This window comes from Neltuma alba, unplaced genomic scaffold (assembly GCF_004799145.2).
Source record: "Neltuma alba isolate B1F8T4 unplaced genomic scaffold, ASM479914v2 tig00010560_pilon, whole genome shotgun sequence".
Lineage (NCBI taxonomy): Eukaryota > Viridiplantae > Streptophyta > Magnoliopsida > Fabales > Fabaceae > Neltuma > Neltuma alba.
The window spans coordinates 1,208,759-1,222,546 of NW_021635427.1; the positions used below are offsets into that span (position 1 = coordinate 1,208,759).

Consider the following 13,788-nt stretch of genomic DNA (forward strand, 5'->3'; position numbering starts at 1 on the left):
AAATTCAAAAGTTTTCTCACCCAGAAAAAATATTCAAATTTTGGTCACGAAGACTTGAACTTTACTCGCAAAAACGCTAGCTTTTTGTTCCTTTTCTCTGTTTCTGTGTTTAATAGTTCATGTTCATGTGAATACATTCTTTCGTGTGGGAGAGCTCGTCTTTCCCCATTTCTCTGTTTTTGTTTTTTGTTTTCTTTCTAGGGTTGGGCTTCTTGAAGCGTTAAACAGTCCCAGGAAAACCACTTTGATTTTGTTCTTTCTGGGTAGTGATCAGAGTTGTTCAAGACGATGAAGAGAGGGAAGTTAGAGCTGTCGGTGCTGCCCAATAGGTTCAGGCTGCTTCAAATTCTGATGGGCGTAATCTTGCTTTACTTTCTATTCATGAGCTTCGAAATCCCTCTTGGTCTCCGAACAGGTTTTTCGTCACTGTCTTCTTCTGACGCTGCTTCTGGGTTTCTCAATGACGCGTTGCCTAGGCCTGGGTTGCTAGACACTGACGATGAACAACTTGCAAATGTTGTCACATCAATTCGACCCTCCGAGGAAGCATTTCGGGTTTCTCGAGGATCACGGCACCGAAAACCCGAGCGTCAAATGCACGAGCTGAAGAAGATTTCTGGTTTAGTCTTCAATGACACTTTATCCGACGCTAATGCGGTGGCCAAAGATGGGTTTTCTGTACTTCAAAAGGCAGCGAGACATGCTTGGGTAGTGGGAAAGAAGCTCTGGGAAGAAGTAGAGAGTGGAAAAATCGAGAATGAGACGAAGTCGAAGCCTGAGAATCATTTGGACTCATGCCCACATTCGATTTCGCTATCGGGCTCGGAATTTCGGGAGCGGAAAGGCGTGATGGTGCTGCCATGTGGGTTGACACTGTGGTCGCACCTTACGGTGGTTGGGACGCCGCGTTGGGCTCATGCCGAGCATGATCCCAAGATAGCGATGGTGAGGGAAGAGGATGACTCGGTGATGGTGTCGCAGTTCATGATGGAGTTGCAGGGTTTGAAGACTGTGGACAATGAGGAACCACCGAGGATTCTGCATTTCAATCCAAGGTTGAAGGGGGATTGGAGTGGGAAACCAGTGATTGAGCAGAACACTTGCTACAGGATGCAGTGGGGTTCTGCCCTCAGGTGTGAGGGATGGAAATCTCGGGCCGACGAGGAAACTGGTGATTGATTCATTACAACCAATGTTAATTTCAATTTCTGTGATTGCATTGCATCATATGTTCAGTCCCATTGAATTTAATGTAGTGATAACGGTTTGTCAAATACTCTAGAAAGGTGCATTGGTCTCACTCTCAAGATCGCCTGGGAGGAGATTTAGTTTTGGATTTTGTTTACATTTACACACTAACCGTAATGCAAGAAAAGAAAAAGAAATAGATGCACTAAGGTGTTTGTTATATGGCTGACGCCGGATGATAATGGGAAGTTGCTTTTAGGGTTATCATTGTGTATAAAGTTGGCCTACCTTTCTTTCCATGGACATCCATGTGAAGTTACTTTCAGCATGCAGTTCTTAAGGGACATTGCTCATTTTTTACTGATTTACTGGGTTTTATGAAGTTGATGGCCAGGTTAAGTGTGAGAAGTGGATTCGTGATGATGACAACCACTCTGAAGAGTCAAAGGTGTCATGGTGGTTAAATAGACTGATAGGAAGAAAGAGGAAGGTGACTGTAGATTGGCCCTATCCTTTTGCTGAGGGAAAATTGTTTGTTATCACCTTAAGTGCTGGCTTGGAAGGCTACCATGTCAATGTGGATGGGAGGCATGTGACATCTTTTCCTTATCGAACAGTGGGTACACTAATCATATCTCCTTTAACTGTGAGAATATAAGGAATTGTTTTAACTGTTTTAACAATATTCAGGGATTTACTCTTGAAGACGCTACTGGACTATCTATAAATGGGGGCGTTGATGTGCATGCTGTTTATGCTGCTTCATTACCAACATCACATCCAAGTTTTGCTCCTCAGATGCATCTTGAAATGCTTCCTCAATGGAAAGCTCCGCCTCTCCTTCATGTGAATGTGGAGCTTTTCATTGGAATCCTTTCTGCCGGAAACCATTTTGCAGAACGGATGGCGGTGAGGAAGTCTTGGATGCAGCATAAGTTAATCAAGTCTTCCCGTGTTGCGGCTAGATTCTTTGTAGCCTTGGTAGGGATGGGTCCACCTTCCCTTCCGCAAAAGATAACAAAACCCTATGAATAGTTTTCTTTTTAATGTGAAAATGGTTTAACATGTTTTTTTTCTTCATTTCTTGTACAATATAGCATGGAAGAAAGGATATAAATGTTGAGATAAAGAAAGAAGCAGAGTATTTTGGTGATATCATTATAGTCCCATACATGGATCATTATGACCTTGTTGTGTTGAAGACCATAGCTATCTGTGAATATGGGGTGAGTGTTGGGAGAGGCAAGAAATGTTTCTGTTTTGTGTTCTTTTTGCACCCCCCGGGGGTTATTGGCATGTTGTTGATGATTGTTGACCGTGATACTCTGCAGATTCGTTCAATTGCTGCTGAGTATATTATGAAGTGCGATGATGATACGTTTGTGAGGGTGGATTCGATCATCAGGGAAGCAAGAAAAGTTCCAAGAAATAGAAGTTTTTACATTGGAAATATGAATTACCACCATAGGCCTCTTCGCCACGGTAAATGGGCAGTAACATATGAGGTATAAGATTTTATGAGTATTCTTTATTCTTGAGTGTGCTCATTTGCGTTGTTTTTTTCTATTTATACCTTTTCTTTATGTAGTTAGATTTCTGTAACCTAATGTAGAATCTTCCTTAAGAAAGCTGCTTATAATATTTCTTATTGTAGTCTATGGTTGCTAATCATCTATTTATCACTGCCGGTGGAAATTTCATTAATTTTGATTAAACCACTGCTAATTTGTTGTGTGATTTTTCTGATTATTATTAATATTTGGGGTCATGATATCTTATGCCTAAAATAATTTGGCATGGGGTCTGCTGTGTATAACTGTTTTGTGCAGAACCATTTGACACTTATCGTATCTGCAATTTGCTGACTAGTTAAACATAATTTCTAGGCCAGTAGTTAAAATGCTGAATGCTATTTTCCCCCCCTTGCTGCATGGTTTTGAGTGGAAAATTACGAAAGAAAGTATTCTGCTCCTAACTGGAAAACGGTACTATCTAAAGCAACGCGGACGGTTTCATGGATTTTATTCCCTTAGTTGTTCACGTGGGGAGAGAGATAGAGTGGGACCCCTGTTGGACCCTCACTAATAGGCAGGACCCACCTTTATCTCTATCTCTGTCGCTTTCTTCACTTGAGCCATTGAGGGGATTCGGATCCGAGTTTCACAAGATATACGTAAGCTTTTTTAATGAGCTGATGTTCTAGATGTGTATCATATTCTTCCTGACTTTAAAGTTGAGAATTGCACGCCACTCTTACTTTGTTGCATTGGTGATAATGTGGGTTTCTCTTGTTTTATTTTTCATGAACTTCCAGGAATGGCTGGAGGAAGAGTATCCTCCCTATGCTAATGGCCCAGGTTACATAGTCTCATCCGACATTGCTGAGTTCATTGTATCCGATTTCGAGAAGCACAGATTAAACGTACGTTTAACCTTTTACAAATGATACAATTCTTTAGTGTCCATCTTTGCGAGAATCTATTGAACCCTATATTAGTGAATGCCTTTGTCTGAATGTTGTTGGATGCAACTACAAGCTTATTTCTTCCCAGAGTTTTAAAAACTGCGGTAGAGACAAATTCTTCAGTTGACATTATTAATCTGGAAGAGACATTTCAACATGTCAAATGCATTTTCTGGGCTAAATTATACAAAGCTCGCCTGAATATTGAATCATGTCTAAATAACTCCATTAATCTTTAAAACTTGAGATGAAACCTCTCAAAACTTCTAAGTTTGTGCATATAATTCCTGTTGTTAATTATTTCATTATTTCACTGACATAGCGTAATATGTTATTGATCATGTGCTCTTTAAATGGAGTCAACTGAAATAATGGACAAGTTAATGGTGAAGAGATTTATTTGTATAAATTTAGGGTGTTCATGTAAAGTTTTAAATTTCATGGATGTTTATCTGCACATATTCTAAAACTCAGGGAGCTTATGTATAATTTAGCCTATCTTTTTCCCCAAATCTTTTGATGGGCACTTAGGTGGGGTAAGGACCTTACCTCAAAAGCTGGTTATTGAGCATTACATACCACTCAATGTGGGACTTGATATCGCATGCGACAAAGTCCTCATTAGATTCTGTATTAACGAGCTTAGATATGTACGTATAATTGACTTGATATGTCTTAAACAGCAAAAGCATTGGCTTTCAAGTGTTAGTATCATAACAAGATCAATCACAATGTGGTGCAGTTGTTCAAAATGGAGGATGTGAGCATGGGAATGTGGGTAGAGCAGTTCAACAACTCAAAAACCGTAGAATACGTGCACAGCTTGAAGTTCTGCCAGTTCGGTTGCATCGAAGATTACTACACAGCACATTACCAGTCTCCGCGACAGATGACGTGCATGTGGGACAAGTTGCTGCATCAAGGAAAACCCCTCTGCTGCAGCATGAGATGACACAACCAGAACATCACAGAAACTAGGATGCATAGAGGAGGAGGAAGGAGGCAAGTTTTGTGGTCATATTTTGTATCTCTGTAGATATGATGCTCTTTGGGGGGTTTCCTTTTTTGTAGTTCATATATTCGTTCATTGTTTAGCCTCTCTTTTTTTAACTCCATTTGAAATCCCCCAATATATATATATATATATATATATATATATTTATGGATATAGTTGGATATTATACAGCAAGCGGCTGAGAAACAAACCTATGGTTTGTGAATCTGTCGTTTTAAACCCAAAGGTGTGTAGCAGAATAGAATGAAATTTCTGCTTTGACTTTATTTATTACTTGGGTCTGCTTTTTACGTTTTGGTTTTTCAATTGTGAGAAAATTTTTGGCTAGGTTACTGGTGAATGGTTGGTTTGAGAAATGTTTGGTTTTGATAGTGGTTGAGAGTACAATTTCTCCAAATTAGCAAATGGGTCGCTTGCCGGGAAGTATATATTAAGCATACAATTATTGCATTATTGTAAATAATATTGTATTTTTTTGGATGTGATAATTTTTAAGTAATTTATGATAGTTATGAAGACTCACTGGGTTTGCTATGAAGCATCGTAGAAATTTCCTATCGTGGCTTTTGTCTGATGGGATTTCTTTGGAGCATCTGGGAAAGCTACCCCTTTTTTTTGTGCAAGTTAGATAACCCTACACGATATGATACTTTTGTAGCAAAAAGAATGTGTCATGATTTTTTTTCAAAAAAAAGGGGCTAACTAATGACTTTTTTATTAATTATTTGGATTATTTCAATTCGATATATATTTAAGTTTATTTTATTAATTTTAAGAAAGTAATTTGCACGATAGAATAATAATAAAATGATAATAATTTAAAATATAAAATTTATAGTGTGTAGAATAATATGGGATTGGTTAGAAGTTTTACTCATTGGTCCAAAATCGGAGCACAACAGGAAAATGTATATGAAATTTATTTCTTAAAATTATGGGCAGTTATCAATATTTTCTACAACTTTTCGGTAATGTTATGTTGTTTTTAAATCCGCATGGTTTAACTCAACTCTTGATATTGTTTAAATGAAGTTTGTTTTATTCAACTAAACCAGTTAAGAATTCAATTAAATTTACTTTTTTTTTTAAGAATATCGATTAACTTTTAAAAGTCACATTGAACTCCAATTAATTTAGATTAGTTGTAACTTCTGTTATTATAACAATATAATAAATCAATTAAATTGATTTTTATGAGTGAAAAATGGTTATTTTCTGGTTGCATATTGTCAATGGCTTTATAACGTAATGGTATGAAAACTCTCCTATAAAAGCAAAATTGCGGATTTAATCTCACTTAAAATCTCAGCCTACTGGTGCTTATCCTTTTAATTTAAAAAACAAATTGTTGAAATAGGAAAAAATTATTCATATTACAAATAAAATGTCCGACATATGACTGCTTGTTTGAGGCAGAAGCTTAAAGATATGATGCCGCCTTAATAGCGGAAGAACGACTAAGGGCATAAAGGTCATTGGAGCTTTTTAACTGAGTAGGTAGGCATAAAGCAAAAAGAGTCCTTTACAGAGAGAGATTCTCTTCCACTGGATAGAGACCACACAGTAACAAGTCAGAACCTCATTCCATATTCTTTTCTTTTGATAATGCCCATTTCAACCTTCTGCTGTGATCAGTCACAGTATTGTAAGATATAGCTAAAATGGATAAATAAATAAAAACTAAAATGGATTTGAATTTGCTCACAATAATTGAGTCAGAGTCAGAAGAATTCAAAACTCTCGGAGCAACATCGCAAATTTAGATATTACAACAATAATGACAAGTCTCATATATATTACAAAGTGGACTCGACTAAAAGAAATCATCATGAAAGAACAGCATTTTTTTATTTTAGCTTTCATTTGGGTTTATTTGCTACAGAGGAAATTACAATGGTCCTCTCACTCTTTGACTAGAAAAGTCCCACATGATATTTTTCCCCCTTCAAAACTAGTGAAATTGACTACACAAGTACCAGTAATGTCAACTTACAAGAAGAACCAAACCAGTAACCAGGACTTGAGATGGATCAACCAAGCAACTCCTGAAAAAACGAAATATACAAAACAAATTTTAATATTAGACATTGAAAGATGACAGGACAAAATATATAGTATTTAGGAATAAATACTAACGTATATAAAATCAAATCCCTAGTAAACTGTACCATTCACAAGCTATAAACAGTATAACTTATGGTGATGTGGAGGAGTAAAGAGGAAAAGGGCGAGTTTGCTTACCATTGCCGAGAGCACTATTATAAGAAGGGAAGTAACAATCATTTGTAGTGTTGATTCCATTAGGACAATTACAGATGAAAGAATTGGAGGGTCCTGAGTAGCCACAATCTCCATAGCTTCTCTCACAAGCAGCACAAGGGGGTGGGAAATCATCAGTGACGCTGAACTTATACTTGATAGCTATCCCATAGTTCCATTTCTGAGGATCAGATGGCTGATCGTTGTATCCATAAAACCCAGAATAAGAAGCACATTGAAGTTTCTGCAAATCCATCTCAAAAGAAGGACCAAGATTCACAGGAGTATAAACACAGCAAGAAGATATAGGCATATTGATGGTGCTGATAGGCCTGCAAGAGTAAAGAAGGCTGCAAATTGGTGTGCTTTGGTCACACAAAAGCTTAGAACTTTTCCCAAACGCATTATCCCCATCATTAAAATCACTTGGTGTGCAAATAGATGAAGAGTTATTAGAACAATCTAACAGAGCAAAAATGGTGGAATCGTCAAAAGTGAAAGGAGCATCTGAGTTTAGGCCAAATCCTTTACTGGGAACAGTGAAGGAGCATGTGGACATGGTAGGGTCTGAGATGAACAAGACGTGGTTCGTGTAGTCAATCGAGTTGACATAGTAAGAACCAGTGTGAGTTTTGAATGTAAGCCTTTGTTCTGAGCAAGAAACATAAGGTTGGAAGCGAGGATCACCACAACCTGGGCCACTTCCAAAAGGGTATTTCAGAATGTCTTTCCCACAGGCTCTCTGACAGATTTGAGCACAGATCAGAGAAGGAAGAAGAAGAACAAGAAGAAGGAAGAATAAGATAGAAGCCTGAGGAAGTACTGAAGGATTTTTCAGCTCCATTATGAGTTCTCAGAGAAGTTGTGGAAGAAGGATGAAGCTCAGAGGTGATATATATTGTATTGTAGCAGATGAGATGAGCATTGCCTTTTTTATGGTTTTGTGATATAAAGAGGTTTGTGTAATGCTTCTTTTTGGGGTTCTGTTCTTTTGCTTTTTACTATTATAATAGTAATAAATTTGATGCCATTGTTCTCCATGGCTCTTCTTCTCTAGTTCTTTATCATTATGGATATATTCTAGAATTCTGGTTTTTGCTTACTGCTATACAATTAGAAGGAGCTTTAAAACTTGTTCAACTTTGTTGAGTTCTAAGACCAAAGTCAACGATACCACATGGCCACATGGTTGAGCTGAGCAGCCCAAATTATTAGACTCATATATAAGTCACAGGTAATTAATTGTTCTTTGATTTCCAACATATCATGTGATGAATATTTGGGACTCAAACTTTTAAGTTGATTTTTCATATACTTCTGTTTCTCAAGTTTAGGTTCTTAATCTGGTAACTTAATAATGCATTTGTCCTCCTGACAATTCTATGATTCTGATCAAGTTATATATTAGTCTATTTGAGTAGTCTTTAATTAATTTATATTTTCTTATTTATTATAGACTATTGATAAGCGACATTCTTAGTAGGGAAAAGAAGATTTTGTATGAAAAAGAAGAGAGAGGGGAATAGATTCTTTGACATCAATATCAATATTAATGCAAAATAAAATTATAGAAAGTCATGTTTTTTCCTTTTTGGATACTAATATAGAAAGTCATGTTGTTTACAGGTAAACAATGAGTTATACCTCAAACCTTATGTAACACATGGAAGGCCCACCTAATTATACATATTATTTATTTTTTATTTGGAAAAAAATGTGCCTTTGATCCCCTAATTTTACATGAAATTTCATATTGCTATCTTTATAAAGTACTTTTTTTCAGTCTTTTAACACTAACATCATTAGTTTCGAATGATGAATTTTTGTGTGTCAATTATTATTATTTAAAATTAAACTTAATATGTGAATATTTGAGAATGCTTTGTAAACATTTCAAAATTGCAATGTCAGCATAACATTAGAGTTAAATAACTGGGAAAAAACTTTATTTAATTAAAAAATTAAAATGAAATTTTGTGTAAAGTTAAAAGTACTAAAATATATTTTTCTTTTTCTTTTTTTATGAGATTCCTTACATTGCAAATTGTTTTTACAAATTACTACATCCGATCCTTAATATAAGACCCTGTTTGACTCTTATTTTGGTTCTAAATATAAGATCCCAATCCATTTTGTCTCTCATATTTATACATTTTTTTTCCAAAGTAACCCTTCTAATAATAAGAGTTCTAGTCAATACACTTGATTAGTAAGAATATTTTAGGAAAGACAACACCTATTTAAGACAAATAACTAACTCAACTTACTTCCTTAATCTCCTCAAATTAGTCAACTGGCTCTTATAATTAGGACTGGGGTAGTATAATCTTATACCATGAGTTGCTATATTATTGAGCTCTTGGGATATAACTTGCCTAAAATTGTCACATGATCAAGACATTAGTAAAATGCTATTATTGTTTTTTATGTGAAAAAAATTTAAAGTTGCTTATTTTTTAACAAAAAGAAAGAAAAAACACATTCCTACTAATTCTAATTCAACCCTCAAAACAAGGAGGACCAAACGTTGGAAAGCTTTGAGAAAGTGAAGACTAATTTCATAATGAAGCTTTTCGGAGTGGCAACACACTCAAGCGATTGATCATGATAATTATATGCAAAGAGAATAAGAAATCCAAAAGATGTGAGTTGAATAATGTTGTGATGATTACCTCTACTCTTTTATCCTACTTTTCTTCCAATTATCTTTATATAATTTTTTCTTATTATTATACAATTATTGCATCGAATCATTACCTCATGCATTGACAAATTTGAATAATACCAAAAAAATTTTCTGGGATAATAAATTAAAAAGTTAATAAAGCTTCATACATATCCCAATAGAGATAATTACCTATAAGCTAAAATTTCATTTGATGGCTTGGGGCAGGTTAATTAAGATAAACAACGACAAACATACCAATTGATCGATGAAGTGATTGATGTAATTAAAAAAAAAATCTACCTTCTTTAATCTTAAATATGTCAACCGGATAACTAATTTGTAGAAGATAAAAAAATTAGCTAAATTAGTTAGTTGTAAAAAAAAAAAAATGCTCGCTTTGTTAAAATGTACTCTTCCGATTTTAAATGTAAGACTCATTTTATAGTGTAAATTTCACTATAAAATGAGTCTCATATTTAGAACCGGATGGGTATTATTTAATTAGTTCGCATTAAAACTATTATTTGATGAAAAACCCTCAATATATATAATAAATAAGGATAATATGAAGAAATAATTATCAATTTAAATGACAAAATAAATTGAGGTTATATATTTAAAATCAAAATAAATTTCTTAATGAGCATCTATATTTGAAATTTAGAGAGCGTAAACAAATCCCACCTTAAGCAGTTACATTTAGCACATTACAGTTTGACTTGATCATATTTCAGATCTAGACAATAAACATCATCCCAAAAAAAAAATTTTATGGGCCATCAATTATCTTTTTAGGTGTCTTGTGCTCATACATACAACTATGACCTTGTAATTAGAATCTTTCGCAAATTATGTCATTGCTGAACTAAAGCTTGGACCAAATATTATGATAAGAAAATTTCAATAATTCAGAAGAATCCGCTTCAAGAAGAGTTGGGAGGAAAAGCCTCAATGATCTGCTGTGCCACATGGATTTTTGACGCAAAATAAAAATTCTGTTCAGAAAAACGCGTCGAAAGCACCAGTGGTCTAGTGGTAGAATAGTACCCTGCCACGGTACAGACCCGGGTTCGATTCCCGGCTGGTGCATTCTTGGCTTTTTATTTTCCTTTTCCTCGGTTTGGCATGAAGCTGTACGGGTGTGCCTTTATCGTTTTCCGGCAATCACTTTTTTTTAAAAAAAGGTCAATTATATAAAAAGAAGGAAAAATCGTAAAAAAAATTATCCATAGGGATTCATTCACAAAAATTATTGTAAAACTATTATTATCAAAATCCATACTAATATTTTTATGGGTCCTTATTTATATATTTTTTTTGGCTGTCTTTTTTTACGATTTTTCCTAAAAAGAAATCAATTATACTCCCTCCATTTTTTTAATAAAAAAACAACTACTAAAATAATGTAATTTGAAATATTAGTTAAATTTAATTAAAAAATAAATGTGTAAAAATATATATTTCAATTAAACAATAATATTTACGTCAAGTTTCTTATATCTATTGTATGAGGTTCTCCAATTATGCATAATCATATATCTTAATTTAAAAATATTAAAATCTAACATCATTTAATTATAAATTGATATAAAATAAAAAAGTGACATATGGCGACACATAATTGAAGAATTTGACATGATAAAAATAAGGAATTTGATATAAATTTTTTTAAAGAGATAATGAGTGAAAATTTATTGCAAAGGATAATAAGTAATATATATTTAATAATGATAAAAATATTTGACCAAAAAAATAAGGATAAAAATAAAACGACAAATTTAAAATTTCAGATAAAAAATAATTTATTTTTTATTAAAAAAAGGGAGGGAGGAAGTAATCTTCTGAAATTATTTGGCTATGAATTTCCATACACACATATATATACACATTCTATGGGAAGTTTCTCCTAACTGATAGCAAAAGAAATGGCTTCCTTATGCACATGCGCAAATTTTAACTGCCAATCTTTGAACAAATAACCTAATTTCACCCACTAGATTTGTAAAGGGATAATCAAATATTATAAACTCTTGCAGACAAATTAATTGCTTCGACATAACTAGAATATAGACAAATTTTCCCAAAACCTTTAAATCAGCACGAATTGTGACCCAATATAATTCTAATTAACTCTGCAATGACATGGAAACTCTTTGAGTTTGCAGCAGAAACCACAAATCCATTGTTCTTCATCATCACAAGCCAACCACATTTTATTTTTTTATACTATTTTCGCTCGTAACTTTTAAAGATCTAATGTGAAACTCTCTCCAAAACTTTATGTAAGAGACCTTTTTTTAAGGATAAATTATTTCTATTTATAAGAAACACTAATAATTTGTTTAAAATTATTGTTATTTTTTTATTTTTATTATTTGTTGGTTAGTCTCACTATATTATTAGTTAACTATCTGCTCATAGCTTGTCCTACTTACTCTCTCCACAAATATTGTGCTTTCTGAAAAATAAGTAGCGCTTTTTATATATTTATTACTTTAAATTAATTTTAGCTATTTTTTAATATACATAATTCAGTTATATATATCATTAAAAGGGGAAAAAAAAAAAAACCAACACGAGTAATGCGAGACACCATGGTTGGCCAAAGGTTGTTGAGGTTACTTTGTTGCTTTGAAAAGCTTCCCTTTGAATGCAAAATATTCTTCACAGCCGCACTGGTACGGGGCCATATCATTTGCCCTTTTCTTTTCAAATGATGCTCCATTATAAAGCAAGAAGATAGCATCTGATCTATATAAATAAATATATATATATATATACTAGTTTCAGTCCTTAATATAAAATTTAACTTATAGTGCAATAATTAACATAATTATGTAAGCAATTAAATAAGGATATATTAGGAAAAAAAAGTCTTGTCTTACTGTAATGTCCTTAATATAAAATTTAATTTATAGTGCAATAATTAACATAATTATGTAAGCAAATAAATAAGAATATATTAGAAAAAATGTCTTGTATTACTGTAATGTCAGTGAGACCTCCAAAACTTGGCTTGATATGTACTTTGTAATAAATTAACAGGCACTTTCATGAACCAGACTTAGACATGGTAATAATTTCATAATGGTTGGAATAATGATTTCACTGTTTTCATAACAGTGAAATCAACAGCGTAAAATGAGGTCCACAAATATTTTTTCCCATTTTTTGTTATGTTTATATTTCTTTTCCAATTTGTCTAACACAATTAGAACATTACTTCAATTGACCAAGGGATTGCATACGTACTCGTGTTTGTGGCATTGGTTCTGACATATCTCATTCGCCCCATTGATGCGTTTTATTTTTAATAAATAATTAATATAAGAAGTAGATAATTAATTTGAAGATATTAAAAAAATTAATTAAATTAGATATTTGTAACAAATATATGCTGTAACACCATTCTTTCATAATAATTATAATGACTTAAAGTTGTGTAATTGCAAGGAAGACAAAGTCAAAAGAAATCTACTATGGTAGAAAAATTTGAAACCTAACTGATAAAAGTTAACCATGATAGAAAAGACAAAGCTAGAGTGATAAAAGTCTATCATAGTTAAAAGAAAAATGTATACTTAACAAGCAAAAATAAAACTATTTTAAGACTAACGTTAAAGTATAAATAGAATTTTAAGTAGTAAATTAGTAGAGTTATCATGTAAATCAAGTATAGCCTTTTTTTTTAAAAAAAAAAAACAAATGAATGCAAAAGAAATATCTTAGAGCCATCGAAAAATTAAATATAAATGGAGGAAACATGTATCACACATGAGGAATACAACAGAACCTTCGAGCTCACTCCTCAAGTGACTTCCCTTATTTTGAACCTTTTCCTGAAAATGTTAAATTAAAGGGGTGAGCACTAATATCTCAGTAACCTAGAGTTTAATCATGCACACACAAACCTTTACACACAAGTAATTAATATCGGTTTTATAAATAACTAAGGAAGCAACTTAAATAATCATTTGCAAATGATATAATTAATTTCATGACAATCACAAGTATATCCTGTTCATATGCAATGGATGCTTCCTCCCTTATTGCTCTATCCAACCTTATTCTGCTGACTGGAACCATAGGCTTATTCACGGTTTGGCCCACATACTGGACCAATCGAAGCTACTCTAGCACTTGGAATATACCCGACCAAAGGTACAAAGCCCAAGCCTAGACGATACCTCAACT

At 33.4% G+C, this 13,788-nt stretch overlaps 2 protein-coding genes and 1 non-coding gene across 4 annotated transcripts; 2 read left to right on the forward strand and 1 right to left on the reverse strand.

Moving 5' to 3' along the window:
* LOC114757132 (hydroxyproline O-galactosyltransferase GALT6) lies at positions 1-4,937 on the forward strand. 2 transcript variants are annotated; one of them, XR_003741538.1, is made up of 7 exons: positions 1-1,171; positions 1,572-1,804; positions 1,879-2,169; positions 2,286-2,414; positions 2,520-2,693; positions 3,075-3,361; positions 3,503-3,571. XR_003741538.1 is itself a non-coding variant. In XM_028946124.1 (7 exons), exons 1-7 carry the CDS (start codon positions 289-291, stop codon positions 4,602-4,604), a joined length of 2,028 nt encoding a protein of 675 aa, XP_028801957.1. In that variant the 5' UTR covers positions 15-288; the 3' UTR covers positions 4,605-4,937. The 2 variants fall into 2 exon arrangements, 1 of the variants encoding a protein (XP_028801957.1); XM_028946124.1 differs by lacking the exon at positions 3,075-3,361 and adding an exon at positions 4,395-4,937 and having other exon boundaries at positions 15-1,171; positions 3,503-3,610.
* Positions 4,938-6,357: 1,420 nt separating this feature from the next.
* LOC114757102 (uncharacterized) lies at positions 6,358-7,782 on the reverse strand. The gene is made up of 2 exons (XM_028946089.1): positions 6,909-7,782; positions 6,358-6,712 (listed from the first exon to the last, which is right to left on the reverse strand). Exons 1-2 carry the CDS (start codon positions 7,768-7,770, stop codon positions 6,657-6,659), a joined length of 918 nt encoding a protein of 305 aa, XP_028801922.1. The 5' UTR covers positions 7,771-7,782; the 3' UTR covers positions 6,358-6,656.
* Positions 7,783-10,612: 2,830 nt separating this feature from the next.
* TRNAG-GCC (transfer RNA glycine (anticodon GCC)) lies at positions 10,613-10,683 on the forward strand. The gene has a single exon. It is a non-coding gene; the product is annotated as a tRNA-Gly (tRNA).
* The last annotated feature ends 3,105 nt before the right edge of the window (positions 10,684-13,788 follow it).